The sequence below is a fragment of the Carcharhinus amblyrhynchos genome, chromosome 15 (assembly GCF_965287045.1).
Source record: "Carcharhinus amblyrhynchos chromosome 15, sCarAmb.v2.hapA, whole genome shotgun sequence".
NCBI lineage: Eukaryota > Metazoa > Chordata > Chondrichthyes > Carcharhiniformes > Carcharhinidae > Carcharhinus > Carcharhinus amblyrhynchos.
This window is the reverse complement of record NC_137338.1, coordinates 77,432,157-77,455,119: the sequence shown is the minus strand read 5'-3', so window position 1 is coordinate 77,455,119 and position 22,963 is coordinate 77,432,157. Positions and strand designations below refer to the sequence as shown.

The window sequence follows — 22,963 nt, the reverse complement described above, 5'->3', positions numbered from 1 at the left end:
CGAGGGGGGGCGGGGGAAGAAGAGACAGGCAAACCGATCACGCATGCGTCCTGCGCCAGAACTACAGTTCCTGGCGAGCTGTTCTGCGCCTGGACTACAGCTCCCGGCGGGCACCGCGGCTGCGTCTGCGCACATTGCAATTCGAGCCCTCACCATTCACTGTCTGAGCCCCCTTCCTTCGTCTAATTTCATTATAATTTAATATCCGCCTTCCATCTACTCAAGATGCGAACCTGGGCAGAAACTGTTAGTTCAGGAGTAATATATTTCTTAGGGTCTCCCACCCCCCACTTATTCGCAAGGTTGGAATGTCTCGGTTGCCATGGCAACCCAAGGCGTCCCTGTTTGTTTTGGCCATGCTGCCAGCAACTGGGAGGTGGTGTTGTTGTTGGGTTTCAGTGTAAATGAATGGTGGCTGACCACAGGGGAGCCCTAACTCAGCCAAAGCACAGAGCTAGCCAGTGGGAAAGTATATACATATATAAATATATATAAAATACGTACTTACATATTTGACATTATCCACCAACACAGGGGAGGAGGCCATGTACAAGTTGGATCTTCCTGTTGACCCAAAGCAGACTGCTGCCATCGAGCGCCGGAGGAACGCGGAGCAGCAGCGCCAGAGCCGTATTTTCAATGCTAGGCACCGGACCATAGGGGTAAGCGATCCCTTGGAGCAGTTTTGGACCCCATACCTAAGGAAGGATGTGCTGGCCTTGAAGGGGGTCCAGAGGAGGTTCACAAGAATGATCCCAGGAATGAAGGATTTGCCATATGACAAACGGTTGAGGAATCTGGGTCTGTAGTCGATGGAATTCAGAAGGAATGGGGGGAGGGGATCTAATTGAAACTTACAGAATACTGAGAAGCTAAGATAGCATGGCCATGGAGAGGGCGTTTCCACTAGTGGGACAGACAAGAACTCAGAGTGAAGGGACGCTCCTTCAAAACTGAGATGAGGAGGAATCTCTTCAGCCAGAGGGTGGTGAATCTGTGGAATTCATTGTCACTGTGAGATCAGGTCATTGAGTGTCTTTCAGACAGAGATAGATAGGTTCTTGATCAATAAGGGGATCAAAGATTAAGAGGAGAAGACAGAAGATTGGGGATGGGAATCATATCAGCCATGATTGAATGGCGGAGCAGACCTGATGGGCTGAATGATCTAATTCTGCTCCTACATCTTATGTTCGTAAGGTCTTCCATCGCAAGGGGTCGGGGATTTGGCATTTTGGAGGGGTGGTGTGTTGGCAGACAAGATAGGAGCAGTACAGGACTGTTCAGCAACCATTAACCCCTCCCCAGTGGAGGATCAGGAGTGTGCTCTGCTCGTTCAATGACTGATCTGATGTGAGGATCCTCAACTCCCACTTTCCCGCCTAATTCCCTCACTGATTAAAAATCTGTCTATCTCGGCCTTGAACACACTCAGTGACCCAGCTTCTGCGGTAAAGAATTCCACCCATTCACTCCTCTCCAAGAGAAGAAACTCCTCCTCATCTTGGTCCGAAATGAGCAACCTTCCCCCCTTCCCCCACCCTCTGCTCTTATTCTAAGATTGTGGGATTCCGATATGTCTCAATAAGGTCCCCTCTCGGTCTTCTAAACTCCCTGTGTGGGCTCATGGCACATCAATGCATACATACAATGAGTGATGTCCAAAAATGTGCAGGTTAGGTTGATTGGCTATGCTAAATCACCCCCGAGTGTCCAAAGATGTGTAGGTTAGGTGGATTAGCAGGGTAAATATATGGGATTACAGGGATCGGGGCTGGATAAGATGCTCTGTCGGAGTCAGTGCAAAGTCAATGGGCTGAATGGCCTCCTTCTGCACTATAGGGATTCTATGATTCACATCTACCCCCAACAACCTTTGATTCCCTTGTCTCAAAGCGGCGATGGAGCTGGGTGAATCAGTTGTCGCCATTTTCAAAGACTGGCAGCAAGCTCCTCCTGGTCCTGAACACTAGTGCTGGGGCATGTCGGGGAAGGAGGACAAGACGTGAAGTGAGGCTCGTGTGGTACAGGGACACTAGTAGGGCACAGATGGGCTGAATAGCCCACATCCAAGTGCCATTGTTCATATAACCTTTAACCCTTCTCACAGACATGACCATTTCTCTTCCTCTTGATTGGTCGGACAGGTGGATCGCCCATTCTTGGACGAGCAGGTGAAAGATAAGAAGATGCGAGAGGATAGGGAGCGACTCCGCGATGAAGCTTTTGGTAATTATCTCCGTAAACCAGTTACTTGACCAGAGCTCTGCACGAAATGGCCACACTCGCTCAAAGGAACTGGGAGCCAAAGGACAGAAGCAGAGCAGGCACTGCAATCAATAGAAATTCAAAGTGTGTTGTCAGGACAGCGTAGAGGGAACTTTACTCTGTATTTAACCCCTCACTGAGGGAGTGCACGCAGTGAGAGGGTCAGTGCTGAGGGAGTGCCGCACTGCGGGAGGGTCAGTGCCGAGGGAGCGCCGCACTGCGGGAGGGTCAGTGCCGAGGGAGCGCCGCACTGCGGGAGGGTCAGTGCCGAGGGAGCGCCGCACTGCGGGAGGGTCAGTGCCGAGGGAGCGCCGCACTGCGGGAGGGTCAGTGCCGAGGGAGCGCCGCACTGCGGGAGGGTCAGTGCCGAGGGAGCGCCGCACTGCGGGAGGGTCAGTGCCGAGGGAGCGCCGCACTGCGGGAGGGTCAGTGCCGAGGGAGCGCCGCACTGCGGGAGGGTCAGTGCCGAGGGAGCGCCGCACTGCGGGAGGGTCAGTGCCGAGGGAGCGCCGCACTGCGGGAGGGTCAGTGCCGAGGGAGCGCCGCACTGCGGGAGGGTCAGTGCCGAGGGAGCGCCGCACTGCGGGAGGGTCAGTGCCGAGGGAGCGCCGCACTGCGGGAGGGTCAGTGCCGAGGGAGCGCCGCACTGCGGGAGGGTCAGTGCCGAGGGAGCGCCGCACTGCGGGAGGGTCAGTGCCGAGGGAGCGCCGCACTGCGGGAGGGTCAGTGCCGAGGGAGCGCCGCACTGCGGGAGGGTCAGTGCCGAGGGAGCGCCGCACTGCGGGAGGGTCAGTGCCGAGGGAGCGCCGCACTGCGGGAGGGTCAGTGCCGAGGGAGCGCCGCACTGCGGGAGGGTCAGTGCCGAGGGAGCGCCGCACTGCGGGAGGGTCAGTGCCGAGGGAGCGCCGCACTGCGGGAGGGTCAGTGCCGAGGGAGCGCCGCACTGCGGGAGGGTCAGTGCCGAGGGAGCGCCGCACTGCGGGAGGGTCAGTGCCGAGGGAGCGCCGCACTGCGGGAGGGTCAGTGCCGAGGGAGCGCCGCACTGCGGGAGGGTCAGTGCCGAGGGAGCGCCGCACTGCGGGAGGGTCAGTGCCGAGGGAGCGCCGCACTGCGGGAGGGTCAGTGCCGAGGGAGCGCCGCACTGTGGGAGGGGCAGTGCCGAGGGAGCGCCGCACTGTGAGAGGGGCAGTGCTGAGGGAGTGCCGCACTGAGAGGGTCAGTGCTGAAGGAGCGCCACAGTGTGGGAGGGTCAGTGCTGAGGGAACGCCGCAGTGTGGGAGGGTCAGTGCTGAGGGAGCGCCGCACTGTGGGAGGGGCAGTGCTGAGGGAACGCTGCACTGTGGAAGGGTCAATACTGACGCAGCCTCTCTTCTTGCCCAGATGCCGAGAATCTGCGCTTCGACAAGGTGGCCCAGCTCCTGGAGGCGCAGGAAGCAGACAGAATCCTTCAGCTGAACAAGGAGGTGAATGAGTACCGAACCCGCTACCAGCAGCCCGAGACCCAGCGCGAGTTTGACCTGTGGGACCCGGATGGGCTGAAGAAGGATGTGCCCGCCCGCGTCAGTGACGATGACCCCCGCTGTGGCCCCTCGGGGCTGCAGAAGTTTGCGGGCGAGGACCTGAACGAGAAGGCCCGGAAAAAGTTCCAGCAGCAGGAGTCCCGCAAGTGGCTGACAGCGCAGAGAATGGAGAAGGAGAGGGCCGAGCGTGACCAGAGATTCGCAGGTAACTCCCAGTCCTCTCCTCCCCATGCCCTTACTCTTCCTCCTCTCAGCTCTGCTCCTTCCTCCAAACCTGCCACCTCCTCACCCTCACCTCTCTCACTGTGTGTGTGTTTTCCCTCCAACCCCACCTCCCACAGATGACCTATACCACAAGAAGGAGATGGAGCTCGATGCCAGAGCTGCCAAACTCGCTGAGCTGGAGGAAGAAGCCCGTCGAGCCCTCAACACCGCCACCCTTAACTACAACATGGCGCTGGTATGGGGTTTCTACCCTCCTGGGGTTCCAAGGATTGGAGGTGCAGGGGTGGTTGGATGGGATAGGGTCAATTTCATTTTGGGGAGGTGCAACTCTAGAACTTTGTCTCAGAAGGAGATGGAGGCCGGATTGTGGAGGGGGCAGCTGAGGGGGTGGGTGGTGGTGGTGGTGGAGGCATCACTTCTTATCTTGAAGGCAGAGGTAGATAGTTCCTTTTAGGGGGGGGCGAGGGATCAAAGGTTGTCGACATGGTGAGGGATTTAGATGGGAATGTGTCACATTCGAAACACCAGCACTTCAGCCGCAATCTTGTTGAATGGTGCAACAGGCTGGAGAAGGACCGAGTGGCCTACTGCTGAGTTTCTTTCTCCCAGCACTTTCCATTATTAGTGTTCAATTCTGGTCGCCACATCTACCAGAAGGATGTGGAGGCTTTGGAGAGGGTACAGAAAGATTTACCAGGATGTTGCCCTGGTACGGAGGGCATTAGCTATGAGGAGAGGTTGAAGAAACTTGGTTTGTTTTCACTGGAGCGACGGAGGTTGAGGGGAGACCTGATAGAAGTCTATAAGATTATGAGAGGCACGGACAGAGTGGATAGTCAGAAGCTTTTTCCCAGGGTGGAAGAGTCAATTACTAGGGGGCACAGGTTTAAGGTGGGAGGGGGAAGGTTTAAAGGAGATGTACGAGGCAGATTTTTTACACCGACAGTAGTGGGTGGCTGGAACTTGCTGCCGGGGGAGGTAGTGGAAGCAGGTATGATTGTGACTTTTAAGGGGCGTCTGGACAAATACATGACTAGGATGGGAATGGAGGGATGTGGTACGCAGAAGGATAGGGGGTTTTAGTTCAGTGGGGCAGCATGGTCGGTGCAGGCTTGGAGGGCCGAAGGGCCTGTTCCTGTGCTGTAATTTTCTTTGTTCTTTATTCCTAATTGGCAAGGGGTGGGGGAGGGGGGCAGTTTATCCCCCCCTGAACCACCCCATTCCCCCACCTCCAGAGCATCTCACATTCACTTTCTCCGTAGGCTGCCGAACAGGAGGCGGCACGGGAGACAGAGAGGCAGCAGGAGACAGACAAGAACTACGCGGAGATTGGAAACCATGTATATGGGGACATCCTGACAGAGAATCCAGAGGTGGCAGTCAGTGCCTTTGGCCCTCACCGCGTGGTGACCGACCGCTGGAAAGGGATGAGTCCGGAACAGCTGAAGCAGATCGACCAGGAGAGGCGGCAACAGATTGAGGAGAACAAGGTGAGCTGGGGAGGGAATCGGTGCAGGGAATGAAAATCCAGATCCCCCAGGGAACGCTGCGGGCTTCATTACCACAGGCGGAGAGTTGGCTAACTAATGGAACAAAGAGTTGGGATAAACGGGTTGATATTGGGTGACACAGTGGTTGGCACTGCTGCCTCACAGTGCCAGGGACCCAGGTTCAATTCCCAGCTTGGGTCACCGCATGGGTGGAATCTGCATGTTCTCCTCATATCTGTGTGGGTTTCCTCCAGGTGCTCCGATTTCCTCCCACAGTCTAGAGATATGCAGGTTAGTTGGCCATGCTAAATAGCTCGTAAGAGTCAGGGGGACTAATTAGGGTAAATATGTGGGGTTATGGGGATAGGAGCTGGGTGGGATTGCTGTCGGTGCAGGCTCAATGGGCCAAATGGCCTCCACTTACACTGTAGGGATTTTATGATTCCACATTCAGGTTGGTGAACTGTAATTGGAGGAGTGCCGCAGACACGATGGGTTGAAGGATGCCTCTCTCTCCATGTGCTATAAACCTCTATGACTCTATGAGTACAGGCGCCCCAACAATTTATCATCTATAACAACTTGGATTAACAAACCCGTTGTACGGTAGTCAAATTCACACATACAAAGAAAGGTGGGAAAGGAAGCTGTGAGGATACAAAAAATCTGCACAGGTCTATCGGTTGAGTGTTGGAGGGGGCAGAGATTTGGTGGATGGGGCATAATGTAAGGTTGTCCCCTTTAGCAGGGGGTGTGGGGGGGGGGGGCGGTTGAATGGAAACGGAATATTGTTTGGGGCTGGGATGAGAAGAAACGTTTTTCTCTCGAGAGTCTCTGGAACTTTCTTCCTCACAAGTTGGAAGCAGAGTGGTTCTTTGCAGGGCAGAGGTGGATAGATTCTTGATAAGTGAGGAGGGGTGACATTTTATCGGGGAGGTGGGAATGTGGGGTTGAGGTTACAATCTGATCAGCCCATGATCCCACTGAATGATGGAGCAAGCTCAAGGGGCTGAGTGGCCCCCTTCCTGTTCGCTAGCTCATACAAAATTGGATACAAATTGGCTTGATGACAGAAGCCAGAGGATGGTCGTAGAGGGTTGTTTTTCAAACTGGAGGCTTGTGACCAGCGGTGTGCCTCATGAATTGGTGCTGGGCCCACTGTTATTAGTCATTTATATTAATGATTTGGATGAAAATATCGGAGGCATGGTTATTAAATTTGCAGGTGACACTAAGAATGGTGGCACAGTGGACAGTGAAGAAGGTTATCTCGGATTGCAATGGGATCTTGATCAATTGGACCAGTGGGATGATGAATGGCAGATGGAGTTTAATTTCGATAAACGTAAGGATGCATTTTGGTAGATCGAACCAGGGCAGGACTTAACTCAGTTAATGGTAGGGCATTCGGGAGAGTTACAGAAAAAATGATCTCGGGTTACATGTTTATAGCTCCTTGGAAATGGAATCACAGGTGGAAAGGGTGGTGAAGAAGGCATTCAACATGCTTGGTTTCATTAGTCAGAATATTGAATACAGGAGTTGGAATGTCTTGTTGAAGTTGAACAAGACATTGGTGAGGCCATACTTGGAATACTGTATACAGTTCTGGTCACGCCATTATAAAAAGGATATTATTAAACTAGAAAGAGTGCAGAAAAGATTTACTAGGATGCTACTGGGATTTGATGGTTTGAGTTATGAGGAAAGGCTGCATAGACTGGGACTTTTTTCTCTGGAACGTAGGAGGCTGAGGGCTGACCTTATAGAGCTCTATAAAATAATGAGGGGCATAGATCGCTATCTTTTCCCAAAGGTAGGGGAGTCTAAAACTAGAGGGCGTGGCTTTAAGGTGAGAGGGAAGAGATACAAAAGGGTCCAGAGGGGCAGTTTTTTCACATAGACAGTGGTGAGTGTCTGGAATGAGCTGCCAGAGGTAGTAGGAAGGTGAGTACAATTTTGTCTTTTAAAAAGCGTTTACATGGATAAGTTGGTGGAGAGGGATGTGGGCCAAATGCAAGCGATTGGGACGAGCTTAGGGGTTTTAAAAAAAAGGCAGCATGGACAAATTGTGCCAAAGGGCCTGTTTCCATGCTGTAAACCTCTGACTCTATAACTCGTGTTCGTATCTAGGTGACCTGGTGCATGAATCACAAAAGGTTACCATGTAGGTACAGAGACTGATGAGGAAGGCAAATAGGAATGTTGTCCTTTATTGCAAGAGGGGAACGGAGTATAGAAGTCTCGCTCCAACTGTACAGAGAGTTGGTGTTTCTGCAGCTGGAGTACTGCGAGCAGTCTTGGTCTCCTTACCGAAGGAGGGATCTATTCACATCAGAGGCCGTTTAGAGAAGGTTCACTGGGCTGAATCCTGGGGTGAGGAAAAGGTTGAGCAGGTCGGGGCCATTGGAGTTTAGAAGAATGAACAAAGAACAAACAAAGAACAAAAACAGCCCGGGAAACAGGCCCTTCGGCTCAACAAGCCCGTGCCGCCATTTTAATATTACCAGTCCCCCCTCCACCCATGACCCTTATCTATGCTTGTGGCTTTCCACATTGAGGGAAAACTAATTTAGGGACAATTTATTACCTCCAATCAGTCTAGTAGCACATCTTTGGGGTGTGGGAGGAAACCGGAGCACCCGGAGAAAACCCACGCAAGCACGGGGAGAATGCCCAAACTCCCACAGACACTGGGCCAAATCCATGTATCTGCACAGCAAACAGTGATAGTCACTGAATGAGAGGGGATCTTATTGAAACATCTCAGATTCTGAGGTGGGGGGGTTTGACAGAGTGGATGCTGAGAGGATGTTTCGCCCCTGGTGGAGGGATGGAACAGACTACAAAATGGGAGTCGAGGAGACAGATCAGACATAAAATTATAGAATGGGTTGGCAGGCTCGAGGGGCTGAGTGGCCTCTTCAGTTCACCACCCAAACCTGGAAGTATCCCAATGCTCCAGTTCAGATAAGAAACTGGAGGTGGCCATTTGGCCCCTCAAGCCCCTAGATCATGGCTGACCTGTATCTGACCTCAGTTCACTCACCTGCACTTTCCATCTTGTGTCTATCATTTCATTCAGCTGTTGGGGTGGGGGGAAATTGCTGAGCAAGGCCAGTATTGTTGCCCATCCCTAATTGTCCCTTGAATTAAATGTCTTGCCAGGGGTTGTGCATGTTGGGGTCTGGAGTCACGTGTAGGCTAGGCCAGGGTAAGGATGACAGATTTCCTTTTCCCTTAAAGGTGATATTAGTGAAACCAGATGGTTTTTTTTTATGACAATCAATGATAGTTTCACAGTTACCTTAAATAAGATGGTGGGGTGGCGCAGTGGTTAGCACTGCTGCCTCGCAGCATCAGGGACCCCAGTTCGATTCCCGGCTTCGGTCACTGCGTGGGGTCTGCACGTTTTCCCCGTGTCTGCATGGGTTTCCTCCGGGTGCTCTGGCTTCCTCCCACAGTCCAAAGATGTGTAGGTTAGGTGGATTGGCTGTGCTAAAATTGACCCTAGTGTCAGGGGATTAGCAGGGTAAATATGTGTGATAATAGAGATAAGGCCTGGGTGGGATTGCAGTCGCTGCAAACTTGACCGGCCTCCTTCTGCACTGTGGGGATTCTACAAGACCAGCTTTATAATTCCAGATTTTATCATTAATTAAATTTAAAAGCCAGCAGCTGCCCTGGTGAGACTTGAATCTATGACCTCCGCATCGGATTCAGGCTTCTGGATTACTCGTCCAGTGGCAAAACCACCTGCTCTTCACATACCTATAGGTTGGTATGTGAGGCAGCCAGATTTAGTCATCCCGGGCAAGGCAGAGGAAAATTGGTGCATGGTTCGAGGATTTTGAAAGGATGACAGGTCGCACTCAGACCCCACATTCCCACAACCCCCCACCGCTCCCACCTTTGCCACTCTATCAGCGTGGTGGGATTTTACGCATCTCAGTTGGTTGAGGGAGGTGTAGCAGAGACATAAGCACCATCTTGAACCCACCATCTTGGTTCCTCCAGTTAAGTCTTGGACAACCAGTTAGTGGCCGTTTAATGGCACGGGGGGTTGGGGGTGTGGTGATGGAGTGGTGGGGCTCCATGTCCAATCAGGAGTTGAGGTCAGGGGTTATGCCCTCAGCTCCAGGTCGGTTGGATTTCCGGTGGGGAACCGGAAAATCGCTAGACTAGGAAGTTGGGAGGGAGACTGGGAAGACGTACAGTTGCTGCCACCTTCCCTGGAAGAATCTGTCCATGGTCCCCATTGCAGGCATTTACATTCGGCCTCATGCTGTCCCATTTCATAGCTGCCGTAAAATTCCCGAGTGTCCTCCCGTCCGGCAGGGATGTGGAGTGCATGGGGGCGGAGCCTCAATGTACGTGTGATCACCTCAACTCAAAAACCGTGGTCAACGAAAGCCCCCGTGACCGCCGATACAATCCCTGCATCAAGGGTGCTATAGACATGTCAGACAGTGTTGTGGTGGTATTGTCACCAGGCTGTCAATCCAGAGGCTTGGGGAGAGGGGGTGACACAGGTTCAAATCCCATCATGGCAGCCGGTGGAATTTCAATTCAATTAATATTAAAATCTGGGATTATAAAGCTCATCTCAGTCACGGTGACTGGGAAACTATCATCAATTGTCATAACAAAAAAACCCAATTTGGTTCTCTAAATGTCCCCTTCAGGGAAATCTGCTGTCCTTACCCTGGTCTGGTCTACATGTGACACAGCAATGTGATTGACTCTTTGGATTCAGTGAGCTACGAAGAGCTAATGGGGCAACGAGGGACAAGCAAGAAAAACTGGCCATGCCCAGGTCTGTTACATCCCTGTGGAAAAAGAAATCGCCAGGGAAACAGCTAGGCAGTGGGCGGACAATCGCCAAAAACCGGGTCACTCAATCCCGTTCCAATTGGGAATTACGTTATCATTAAGGCACTTAATAGTGGAGAATTCCTCAGATGATGTGGAATTTCTGACACAACGAAGGGGCATTGATTGTCATTGAGGGCTCAATTGGGTCCGTCACAGGGCATCCACAGCTTACCTGGCCCCGCATGTGAACTTTGACCCTCACCCGAGTTGTGGTCCATCTGTGGGTCATGCCATCACATGGTGTGATAACATCCTGATTGATAGGTGGGGCACTGCGCCATACGCTCACCACTGTATCAGGGTGGGTTCGCTTGCAGAACAACACTCAATGGACATGCTCTCCCTCTGTCACCCCGTGCCCCACTCTCCCTCCCCCACTTGCAGAAGCTGAGGATGAAGGAGGCACAGGACGAGGCTGAGTGGGACCAGCAGCGGATCATAGCAGCTCGGGCAGCCATGACCCTGGAGAAGCAAGAGGCGGAGGAAGCCAGGAGACTGAGGGAGGAGCTGGACAAGTACAACAAGCACCTGGCCAAGGAACAGCTGGCACAGTGAGTATCAGAATGGAAGAGAGGTGGCAGTGGGAGGGAGAGGGGTGGTGGGGAGGGAGGGAGGGGGTGGGGAGGCGGGGGAAGGAGAGGAGTGGCGGGGGAGGGAGAAGGGTGGTGGCGAAGAGAGGGAGAGGGGGATGGAAGGGAGGCGGAGGGAGGGAAGGAGAGGGATGGTGGGGGACGGAGGGAAAAGGGTGGCGAGGGAAGGAGGGAAAGGGGTGGCGGGGGAAGGAGGGAGAGGAGTGGTGGGGCGGGGAGGGAGGGAGGGAGGGGGTGGCGGGGAGGGAGGGAGGGGGTGGCGGGGAGGGAGGAGGGTGGCGGGGAGGGAGGGAAGGAGGGGGTGGCGGGGAGGGAGGGAGGGGGGTGGCGGGGAGGGAGGGAGGGAGGGGGTGGCGGGGAGGGAGGAGGGTGGCGGGGAGGGAAGGAGGGAGGGGGATGGCGGGGAGGGAGGAGGGTGGCGGGGCGTAGGGAGAGGAGTGGCAGGGGAGGGAGGGAGAGGAGTGGGAGGAGGGAGATGGGTGGCGGGAAGGGAGGAAGAAGGGTGGTGGAGGAGAGGGTGGGGTGATGGGGAGGGAGAAGGGAGAGGGAAGGAATGAAATTGGGTGAAGGGGTTTTAATTTCCTCTGGTATGGGGAGTATCCTGCAGCCACAGCACTGGCTTCACCTCCTCCCAGACACAGCTCCAGCCACACAGCACGATGTCTGCAGTGATGGGGGATTTCCCCGGCTGCAAACTAATGAACCACTGGTTACTGACTTTCTGGGGGTTATCTCTTGGTGGGAATGGCAGCATTGGTGTCCTATCAGACAGGACAGACCCCAACTTTCATCTTTCGTCCCTAAGATCCTTCTACTGACAGGGCGGCACTCCCTCAGCACTGACCCTCCCACAGTCTGGTCCTCCCTCAGCACTGACCCTTCCACCGTGCAGCACGCCCTCAGCACTGACCTGAAAACAGTGCCACGCTCCCTCAGCACTCATCCTCCAACGTGTGGTACATATAATGCAAGTGTAGAGGGAGCTTTACTCTGTATCAAACCCCATACTGTTCCTGTCCTGGGAGTGATTGATGGGGGACAGTGTAGAGGGAGCTTTACTGTGTCTAACCTCGTGTTGTACCTGTCCTGGGAGCGATTGATGGGGGACAGTGTAGAGGGAGCTTTACTCTGTATCTAACCCTGTGCTGTACCTATCCTGGGAGTGTTTGATGGGGGACAGTGTAGACGGAGCTTTACTCTGTGTCTAACCCCGTGTTGTACCTGTCCTGGGAGTGTCTGATGGAAGTTTTGATAGTGATTGGATTACTAATGAAGAAAATTCTGAATTGCAGCCAAAATTATCTGGATAAGGAGGTTTACACTAACCCGCCAACTGCACAGTATTTCCTTCAGTTCAACACTTCCAGTCGCTGATGAGAGTCCAGCTCAGCACAGTGAACTGTGACGACACTTTTACAGGAGATTGGTGTTGATCCAATCTGCTGATCTCTTTAACAGATTAGAACTGAACAAGTTTCTCGCGTTTCTGTGTTTTCCCCCATAACTGCAGGATATGGGGGCACATTGTCATTGTTAAAACATTGCTTTCTGTTGGCCCCCTTCACCTGCTCTGCTGCCCCCCACGTACACTCCAGACATTGTCGAGAAGTTGCCTCCCTGCCACCTGCCCGCCCCGAAAGTTTATCGAGATGAAATTTCCCTCAGACTTTGAAATAAAGGATGCGTTCGAAGGCCTTGTCTAATCGCTTGCCATTATTTAATGGAGAGAATCGCACCGTGATCATCTTTCAAGAGTTACGTCATTATGACGGCTCACAGCCAGTCTGATACAGTTGGAAGCTGAGTGCTTGTCCCGCCGCACGAACACACAATAAAGTGAGCAGGAATCAGTACAAATTGGGAAGGCTGTGGATCCCCAGCAAACCCCTCAGAATCCGCACGGTGCCCAGTTTCTCATTCCGTCTGGTCTCAGCAAACACCTCCCACTGGGAACCAACCAGTGATGGGGTCCTGTTAGAGGATGAGGAGGGACAAGGTCGGGGTGGGGGGAGCGGAAGGTTTGGTCCACCCTCCAGCCCCACCATTATCTGGGGAGGGGGTGGTGATAAGGCCAAAGGATGGATTGACAAGAGGCTGGTTGGGTGGATACGACTTGTGATGTCTCCAGTAGGGAGGGTAAAAATAGAGTTTGCAATGTTTGTCTAGCAAACTGCGGTTCAGAATTCTCCCTCGCCCACTCCCCGCCTCCCTCTAGGGCTGCATGCGGATGGCTCCGTCCAGCCGGATGACCTCTCCATTCAGCATGGGGTTCTCAATGATGGCCTGTACCAAGTGGGCATACTCAGCTGGATCCCCCAGGCGGCTGGGGAAAGGCACCTGGCGGGCCAGGAAGTTCCGCACCTTCTCCGGGAGACCAGCCAACAGCGGAGTGGAAAACAAACCTGGAGCGGAGGAGAGAAAGGCAGGAGTGAGGAAGGGAGGAAGTGAGGGAGGGAAAGGGTGAGGGAGAGAATGAGAAATGGATGAAAGGAAAGAGGAAAAGAATGAGGGGGGAGGGTAGAGAAAATTGGGTGGTGCAAAGATAGAATGAGTGGCAGGGAGGGTGAAGGAGGAGAAAGAACACGGGAAATAATGAGAGGGAGGTTGGGGTACAGAGTGGGTGAGAAAGAGAAAAGGAATCAGGGTTAAAATGTTGGGAAACACAGTGTGTTCGTGCTGCTGTCTCAGCCAGAACGCACACACTCACCATCCATCACAATTCCTGCTTCATATTCAGCCACAACATTTATCCGTCCCTCCCTCAGCTTTCACATTCCTCTACTCTCTCCACCACGCTCCCTCTCCCCACACCCTTTAATATCCCACCCAGTCTAATCCCATTCTCCCTCCTCACTCCCCGCACCCTTTAATATCCCACCCTGTCTAATCCCACTCTCCCTCCTCACTCCCCACACTCTTTAATATTCCACCCAGTCTAATCCCACTCTGCCCCCTCACCCTTTAATATCCCACCCAGTCTAATCTCATTCTGCACCCTTCCCTGGCTTCTTTACCGAAGCTCCCTACTTGTGTCCCGCGTGCCGTACCTGGCGCGATGGTGACCACCCGGATTCCTTGTGGTGCCAGGTCCCGAGCAATGGGGAGAGTCATCCCCACAATGCCACCTTTGGAGGCCGAATATGCAGCTTGTCCCACCTGTTATGGGGAGGGGTGGGGGCAAAAAAAGCATATATGTATTCCGCAAATCAACAGAGTCGCAGTCAACACTTTCTCTCGCCACTCTGCACGGGTCGGTCAGGTTCGCCCCATTACAGACTGGATTCCTCACATTCATTTGCAATAAAGGGGACTGGCAGGACACAGTGAGCAGTTCCCTCTCTCAAGATGTCAGACCCAAGGATCCCGCCTGCTGCCCCTCAGGAATGAAGGGTTGGGAGTGGAGTTCTGCCCCCACCACCTGCAGCGTCAAAGGATATCCCACAATCAACATCAATCTGACAGCAAGAAAACCACAGGGTCACCATTGTGTTGGTGGGATTGCCCTATGCCTCTACTGGACTCTGCACTCCCGACATTACGAGGTCACGGCGTCTGTGCTGCCAGGCCTGTCGCCATGCCAACTCTCTGATTACCAATGTAGCTTTGTACGGGGGGGAGGAACGGGAGGAGGGGGGTGGGGGAACGGGAGGAGGGGGGTGGGGGAACTGGAGGACGGGGATGGGGGAATGTGGGGGGTGGGGGAAAAGACAGGAATGGTGCAGGGGGAATGGGAAGGGGGATGGGGGTCAGTGGATGAGGAGACTGGTTGCGACCTGTCCATCGTAGGCTGCGACGCTGGCAGTGTTAATGATCACACCCCTCTGACCATCCGCATCTGGCTCGTTCTTCCCCATCTCGGCCACGGATAACCGGATCACGTTGAAAGTCCCCGCGATGTTCACCTGAGCGGGGAATGGGAGAGAGTCCAGTGGATAAACCGACCATCTGGGTTTATTATACCAGCACCCAGCATAATCCCACTTTCCCCCTCACCATGTCATATCCCACCCAGTCTAATCCCACTTTCCCCCTCACTCCCCGCACCCTTTAATATCCCACCCAGTCTAATCCCACTCTCCCCCTCACTCCCCACACCCTTTAATATCCCACCCAGTCTAATCCCACTCTCCCTCCCTGCACCCTTTAATATCCCACCCAGTCTAACCACACGCTGATCAATTGGTGCGTACGGTGATCACTCGCTGAAAATCCTCGAGACTGTGGGCGATGTCTTTCTTGAAGTTGTAGGTTTTAACTGCCACAGCAATCCCTGCACAGTTCACTGCGATGTCCAGGCGGCCAAACTTCTCCTTGGCCAGGGAAACGGCACTCTTGACGTCTGATTCTGAAGTGACCTGACAGTGAGGGAAAAACAATCAGTGCGAGGAATTTGTTCCGATTATCAATCCACTCTGCATTTGACACTGAGCCCTCCAATTAATCATGTATCCTCACCACATTCCTGACCACAGAGAAGGTACCAAACAGTACCTTGTGGGAGGGTCAGAGCTGAGGGAGCTCCGCACTGTCAGAGGGTCAGTGCTGAGGGAGCGCCGCACTGTGGGAGGGTCAGTGCTGAGGGAGCGCCGCACTGTGGGAGGGACAGTGCTGAGGGAGCGCCGCACTGTGGGAGGGTCAGTGCTGAGGGAGCGCCGCACTGTGGGAGGGACAGTGCTGAGGGAGCGCCGCACTGTGGGAGGGACAGTGCTGAGGGAGCGCCGCACTGTGGGAGGGACAGTGCTGAGGGAGCGCCGCACTGTGGGAGGGACAGTGCTGAGGGAGCGCCGCACTGTGGGAGGGACAGTGCTGAGGGAGCGCCGCACTGTGGGAGGGACAGTGCTGAGGGAGCGCCGCACTGTGGGAGGGACAGTGCTGAGGGAGCGCCGCACTGTGGGAGGGACAGTGCTGAGGGAGCGCCGCACTGTGGGAGGGACAGTGCTGAGGGAGCGCCGCACTGTGGGAGGGACAGTGCTGAGGGAGCGCCGCACTGTGGGAGGGACAGTGCTGAGGGAGCGCCGCACTGTGGGAGGGACAGTGCTGAGGGAGCGCCGCACTGTGGGAGGGACAGTGCTGAGGGAGCGCCGCACTGTGGGAGGGACAGTGCTGAGGGAGCGCCGCACTGTGGGAGGGACAGTGCTGAGGGAGCGCCGCACTGTGGGAGGGACAGTGCTGAGGGAGCGCCGCACTGTGGGAGGGACAGTGCTGAGGGAGCGCCTCACTGTGGGAGGGACAGTGCTGAGGGAGCGCCGCACTGTGGGAGGGACAGTGCTGAGAGAGCGCCGCACTGTGGGAGGGACAGTGCTGAGGGAGCGCCGCACTGTGGGAGGGACAGTGCTGAGGGAGCGCCGCACTGTGGGAGGGACAGTGCTGAGGGAGCGCCGCACTGTGGGAGGGACAGTGCTGAGGGAGCGCCGCACTGTGGGAGGGACAGTGCTGAGGGAGCGCCGCACTGTGGGAGGGACAGTGCTGAGAGAGCACCGAGGGAATGTACAGCTCTTCCTGTTTCATTTGCAGTGGTGGTCACCCTGTTTTCGTGCATGGTGAAACCCCCCAACTCTCTGCCCCCTGCGGAGAGGGAGCGGGTACATGTGCTGGCCTTACATCAGCTGGTGCGAAGGCACAACTCTCCCCCAGGGCCTGGGCCACGCTGGCTCCGTCTGACGTTGGCAGATCCACGATCACGGCACTGGCTCCCTGCTGCACCAGCCTCTCAGCTGTGGCCCGGCCCAGCCCGGAAGCTCCGCCCGACACCAAACCGACCAAACCCTGGCAGGGAACAGGAGCAAAGAAAACTGCTGGATTAGAGTGAACACAAAGCACAGCCTGGCCACATTAACACTGCTTCTGCTTCTGCACTCGGTCAGGCATCGGTCAGTCTCACTCTACCCTCCCACTCTCTGAGGGCTGCGAATTCGAATTGCAGCCCAGACACCTGAGCCCTTCCTCCAATGCACTTGACAACCAGTGGAGGGCCTGGGTGGGATTGTTGTCAGTGCAGCCTCGATGGACTGAATGGCCTCCTTCTGTGCTGTAAGAATTCTATGACACTGTAGTTTAAAAAGCCCATTAACACCTCTACTTTCTCAGAAGGCTGGGGAAATCTCTCATGTCTACTACAACTTTCACCAATTTTTACAGATATCCCATAGAAAGCATTCTTTCTGGTTGCATCACAGCTTAGTATGGCTCCTGCTCTGCCCAAGACCGCAAGGAACTACAAAAGGTCATGAATGTAGCCCAATCCATCACGCAAACCAGCCTCCTCTCCATTGACTCTGTCTACACTTCCCTCTGCCTCGGAAAAGCAGCCAGCAAAATGAAGAACCCCACACACCCCCGACATTCTCTTTCACCTTCTTCTGTTAGGGATAGATACAAAAGTCTGAGATCATGTGCAAAACAACTCAAGAACCGCTTCCTCTCTGCTGTCATGAGACTTTTGAATGGACCTATCTTGCATTAAGTTGATCTTTCTCTACAGCCTAACCATGACTGTAACACTACATTCTGCACTCTCTCCTTCTCTATGAACAGTACATTCTGTCTGTGTAGCACAGAAGAAACTATACTTTTCACTGTGTACTAATACATGACAATAATAAATCAAATGCATCAGTTAGTGCACAGCTAGATCCCAAAAACAACAGAAACTTGATGACCCTAGTAGGTGTGAGGTGATCCACTTTGGAAACAGTAACAAAACAAGGGAGTATTCAATGAATGACAGGGCACTGGAAAGCTCAGAGGAACAAATGGATCTTGGGGTAATTATCCACAGATCCCTGAATGCAGCAGAGCAGGTGAAGATTTGTTAGGAAGGCATATGGGACACTCGTTTTTATCAGTCGAGGCACAGAATATAAGTGCAAGAGGTAATGTTCGAGCTGTGGAGTGTTGGTTAGGCCACAGCTGAAGGACTGTGTACAGTTCTGGTCACCTCACTATAGGAAGGATGTGATTGCACTGGAGGTGGTACAAAGGCAATTCACCAGGCTGCTGCCTGGGATGGAGCATTTGAGCTGTTAAGGACAGACTGGATAAGCTTGGATTGTTTTCTCTGGAGCAGAGAAGGCTGAGGGTGGGCATGATTGAGGTGCAGCAGATTACGAGGGGTATGGACAGAGTGGATAGGGAGCAGCTGTTCCCCATGGTTGAGGGGTCAATCATGTGGGGACATAATTTAAGGATGAGGGGCAGGAGACTCACAGCGGATTTGAGATATACTTCCACTGAGGGTGGTGGGAATCTGGAATGCACTCCTGGGAAGGTAGTGGAGACTGGAGACCTTACAACCTTTAAAGTGTTTGGATGAGCATTTTAAATATGATAATGTTCAGGGATATGGGACAAGTTCGAGAAAATAGGATTAGGGTCACTTTAGCGGTAGTTGTCAGTGTAAACTTGATGATGCCTTTTCTGCACTGAACAACTCTATCATGATGGCCTAACCAGTTTTTTTTAAAGTGATAGTGACTTCAGGGATAAAGATCGCTCTGAGGTAATTGTATGGGTACGAACATGAAATTGTTTAAAGAGAGGAAAAGCAGCAGTCAGAGGAATAAGAACATAAGAACATAAGAACATGAGAAATAGGAGCAGGAGTAGGCCATCTAGCCCTTCGAGCCTGCCCCGCCATTCAATAAGATCATGGCTGATCTGTTGTGGCTCAGTTCCACTTTCCCGCTCTCTCCCCATAACCCTTAATCCCCTCTCTTATCAAAAACCCATCAACCCGCTTCTTAAAAATATTTAGCGAGGCAGCCTCCACCACTTCAACGGGCAGAGAATTCCAGAGATTCACCACCCTTTGAGTGAAGAAGTTCCTCCTCAACTCCGTTCTAAACCGCCTCCCCTTTATCTTGAGGCTGTGCCCCCTAGTCCTACTGTCTTTTTTGAGCGGGAAGAGTCTCTCCACCTCTATCCTATCCATCCCATTCATCATCTTATACGTCTCAATGAGATCTCCCCTCATTCTTCTAAACTCTAGCGAGTACAAGCCTAGTTTATTCAGCCTCTCCTCATAGCTCAACCCCCTCAACTCCGGTATCAGCCTAGTAAACCTCCTCTGCACTCCCTCCAGGGCCAAAATATCCTTGCACAGGTGCAGCGCCCAAAACTGAACTCCAGGAACGGAAGGGGGCCATTCAGCCACTCTCGAGCCTGTTACACAGGGGAAGGTGGAGGCCACTCAGTCCCCCTCTTGAGCCTGTTGTACAAGAACAGGCCATTCAGCCCCTCTCAAGCAGGAACAGGTGAAGGCCCATTCTGTGCTTCTCAAGCCTGTTATACAGGAACAGGAGGTCATTCAGCCCGCCTTTTAAGCCTGCTCCTTCACCCAACCTAACACGGTCTTGAAAGTTGACCCTGTAATGACGTGCTGGGGGGGGAGGGGGAAAGGGAGTTGAATTTGTGCTTATTTTCACCCAGGGCCATGCAAAGAAGCCGTGTGTGTGTGTGTGTGTGTGTGTGTGTGTGGGGGTGGGGGGGGGGGGTGGGGGGGGTGGGGGGGGGGGGGTGGGGGGGGTGGGGGGGGAGGACAAGCCATTGGGTTCCTGTGGCTGGTCCTGCTGACCTTTGACTCCTGAGCCTTATGGCCCTCCTGAGGGTAAAAAGTCTGACAACACCAGGTTTTAGTCCAACCTATTTATTTGATAATATACTCGCAAGCTTTCGGGTTAGCCCCTTCCCGAAAGCTTGCGAGTATATTATCAAATAAATAGGTTGGACTAAAACCTGGTGTTGTCAGACTTTTTACTGTGTTTACACCAGTCCAACGCCGGCATACCCACATCATGCCTCCTGAGGGTTTCAGAGATGAAATCTTTGCGGCTATAATTGTTGTTCTATCCCCGAGGAACCCGAATATCGGGGCCTTTTTGACTGTAATTCTCCCTCTCCCTCTGTGTCTCCCCACTCCTTCTCTCACCTTCAGGGATCTCAGCGCTGCCATCTTAACCCCACGGCGCTGGCAGCAGCGCAGCCAATCACAGAACGGGGGTGGAAGGGCGGGTGACCAATTAGAGGATGGCGCCTATTAGCCAATGGCCGCCCCGCTGCCTCACCGGACCAATCGCTTGGCTGCATCCTGCGCAGGCGCAGCTCGTTGACAGGCTCCTCCAATTAGAGGAGACCATTCGTCAGGAGCCGGTCCAATCGCGGTCCGGCTCTGCTCAGGCTCCTCCAATCGGATCACGCTCGTCGTCACGATCATCCAACCGGATCACGTCGCTCCACTTGGCGCTTTTGTCAATCGCTGCGACGCCGATGGTCAGGTTCGTCCAATCGGCTCGTTCCCCGCTCCAGCCAATGGCGTCGATGCGGCTTCTAGTCATGTGTTAAGGACGGCCAATCAAATCTTTATCCCTGCGCAGCCAGTCGCGTGCGCGCACATCTAAACAATCAGCGCGCCCGCCCCTATTCACCTGGGCCAATGACTAATTGGTCAGCTCCCAGGCCCACCAATCAGATCCTTCCCCGCTCCCTGCGGCCAACCAATCGGCGGGCTAATTGCTTCCTCGTGCTTGCCAGTGTCCCAACTGTCAGCGCCGATACTGCCGCCATTATCTTGCGAACGGACAGAGGTGGTGGGCGGCACAGCGGTCTACGGGCATTGCCGAGGGAATCCTCTACCTCATGAAGGCTGGAGACCTCAGGACAAAAATGGGCAAGAAAGCTGACTGCACCTGGGCTGGTGAATCAGGAACAGATAGCAGCAGTAGGAGTGGGCCATTCAGCCCTTCGAGCCTACTCGGCCATTCAGTATGATCATGGCTGACCCTCTAGCTCAGTGAGAAGTATCACAACACCAGGTTAAAGCCCAATAGGTTTATTTGTAGCAAACACTGCTAGCTTTTGGAGCGCTGCTCCATCATGAGGTGAGCGTCCTCTATCTCAATACCACACTCCCCACCTTCCCCCCCCCACTTTAGAGTCTAGAAATCCAGCCATTTCTTTCTTAAATATATTCAGTGCCTTGGATCCCACAGCTTTCTTTGATAGAGAATTCTACTTGTCACCACTCTGAGTGAAGACATTTCTCCTAATCTCTGTCCTAAATGGCCTCCCCCCGTTTCCTGGGACAACGACCCCCTGTTCCAGACCATCCCCAGCCAGAGGAAACAACATCCTTGCACCCAGACTGTCCAGCCCTGTCAGAATTTTATACATTTTAATGAGATCCCCTCATTTTTCTAAACCCAGTGAATACAGGCCCGGTCGACCCAATCTCTCCTCATACAACAATCCTGCCATCCCAGGGATAAATCCCAGTGAATGCAGGCCTGGTTGACCCAACCTCTCCCTGTAGGACAATCCTATTTTTAAAATTTGATTTATTATTGTTACATGTATTAACATATAGTGAAAAGTATTGTTTCTTGTATGCTATACAGACCAAACATAGCATTCAATCCTGCCATCCTTGGAATTTTCCCAGTGAATACAGACCTGATCGACCCAATTCCCTCTTGTACAACAATCCTGCCATCCCAGGAGTAAATCCCAGTGAATACAGGCCCGTTTGTCCCAAGTTCTCCTCATACAACTATCCTGTTATCCCTGGAATAAGTTCCAGTGAATAAAGGCCTGGTTGACCTAATCTCTTAGAACATAGAAAAACTACAGCACAAACAGGCCCTTCAGCCCACAAGTTGTGCCGATCATATCGCTACCTAGTAGGCTTACTTATAACCCTCAATCCTATTACGCCTTCTCATACAACAATCCTGCCATCCCAGGAATCAGTCTGGTGAACAGTCACTGCATTACCTCTACTTCTTAGATAAGAAGACTGCACACAATTGGTTCTTCTCCACATTGAACGCCGCTTGAAGGAAGCACAGAGGGTGGCAGCAAGGGGAACAGAATGTACTCTGGGTGTGGGTGGGCTTCAGTGTTCATCACCAAGAGTGGCTCAGTAGCACCATCGCAGGCTGAGCTGGCTGAGTCCCTCAGGACACAGCTACTAGTCTGGGTCTGCGACAGTTGAGGATGGTGTGGAAATAGAGAAATGGTACAAGGTCAACATATAAAGGTAAATTGTGAGACCAACAAATCCAAAGAACCCTGGATATCAACCGGTATATGGGATTGGATAAGGAAAAAAGAGAGGCTTATAGCAGATACAGGGGACTCAAAACAGTAGAAGCCTTGAAAGAGTATAGGAAGAGCAGGTGGGAGATCACCAACAACCTATCCTGGTTCTTCCATGCCAACACTATAGTTAAGAAAATCCACCAACACCTTTACTTTCTCAGGAGGCTAAGGAAATTTGGCATGTCTGCTACAATTCTCACCAATTTTTACAGATGCACAATAGAAAGCACCCTTTCTGGTTGTATCACAGCTTGGTATGACTCCTTCTCTGACTAAGACCATGAGGAACTACAAAGGGTCATGAACAAAATCCACAGCATCACGCATACCAACCTCCCATCCGTTGACTCCATCTACACTTCCTGCTGCCTCAGGGAAAGCAGCCTGGACGTTCTCTCTTCTATCTTCTTCCATCGAGAAAATGATGCAAAAGTCACATACCAACCGACCCAAGAACAACTTCTTCCGTGCCGCCATTAGACTTATAAATGGACCTGCTTCATATTAAGTTGATCTTTCTCTACACCTTAGCTATGACTGTACCACTACATTCTGCACTCTCCTTCTCCTGTATGCACTTTGTGAACTGTGTGCTTTGTCTGTAAAGTGTGCAAGAGACAATATTTTTCACTGTATCCCAATACATGTGACAATAATAAATCAAATCAAAACAGTTTAAAAAGAAATTAGGAAAGCGATAGGGGGCATGAAAAAACACTGGTGGGGAAAAGAAAGACAAATCCTAAGGTGTTTCATAAGTATATTGAAGGGAAGAGTATATGCCAGGGAAAGAATAGGGCCTATTAGAGATCAAAGTGTGTGTGGAGCCGAAAGATCTAGGTGAGATTTTAAAGGAGTATTTTGCATCGGTGTTTGCTGTAGAAAAGCCCAATGTAGGTAT

The 22,963-nt window shown here is 52.9% G+C and overlaps 2 protein-coding genes across 2 annotated transcripts; one reads left to right on the top strand and one right to left on the bottom strand.

Moving 5' to 3' along the window:
- Window positions 1-218: 218 nt before the first annotated feature.
- On the top strand, window positions 219-12,621 carry LOC145353483 (RIB43A-like with coiled-coils protein 2). The gene is made up of 7 exons (XM_080204283.1): window positions 219-662; window positions 2,148-2,229; window positions 3,649-3,993; window positions 4,130-4,248; window positions 5,276-5,503; window positions 10,763-10,929; window positions 12,261-12,621. The coding sequence occupies exons 1-7, from the start codon at window positions 546-548 to the stop codon at window positions 12,340-12,342; spliced, it is 1,140 nt and encodes a 379-aa protein (XP_080060409.1). The 5' UTR covers window positions 219-545; the 3' UTR covers window positions 12,343-12,621.
- Window positions 12,622-12,659: 38 nt separating this feature from the next.
- hsd17b10 (hydroxysteroid (17-beta) dehydrogenase 10) lies at window positions 12,660-19,963 on the bottom strand. Its single transcript, XM_080204284.1, has 6 exons — window positions 19,895-19,963; window positions 16,570-16,734; window positions 15,159-15,323; window positions 14,742-14,870; window positions 14,016-14,124; window positions 12,660-13,370 (listed from the first exon to the last, which is right to left on the bottom strand). Exons 1-6 carry the CDS (start codon window positions 19,916-19,918, stop codon window positions 13,180-13,182), a joined length of 783 nt encoding a protein of 260 aa, XP_080060410.1. The 5' UTR covers window positions 19,919-19,963; the 3' UTR covers window positions 12,660-13,179.
- Window positions 19,964-22,963: the final 3,000 nt, after the last annotated feature.

What these genes read in the sequence shown, in the direction of transcription:
- LOC145353483 (XM_080204283.1), top strand. Translation starts at nt 546, where the DNA reads ATGTACAAGTTGGATCTTCCTGTTGACCCAAAGCAGACTGCTGCCATC. An exon ending in CTAGGCACCGGACCATAGGG is followed by an intron (nt 663 to 2,147) that starts GTAAGCGATCCC and finishes TTGGTCGGACAG; the next exon opens with GTGGATCGCCCATTCTTGGA. An exon ending in TTAACTACAACATGGCGCTG is followed by an intron (nt 4,249 to 5,275) that starts GTATGGGGTTTC and finishes CTTTCTCCGTAG; the next exon opens with GCTGCCGAACAGGAGGCGGC.
- hsd17b10 (XM_080204284.1), bottom strand. Translation starts at nt 19,918, where the DNA reads ATGGCAGCGCTGAGATCCCTGAAG. An exon ending in ATTTTCAGCGAGTGATCACC is followed by an intron (nt 14,871 to 15,158) that starts GTACGCACCAAT and finishes TTCCCCGCTCAG; the next exon opens with GTGAACATCGCGGGGACTTT. An exon ending in TCGCAGCCTACGATGGACAG is followed by an intron (nt 14,125 to 14,741) that starts GTCGCAACCAGT and finishes TCCCCATAACAG; the next exon opens with GTGGGACAAGCTGCATATTC.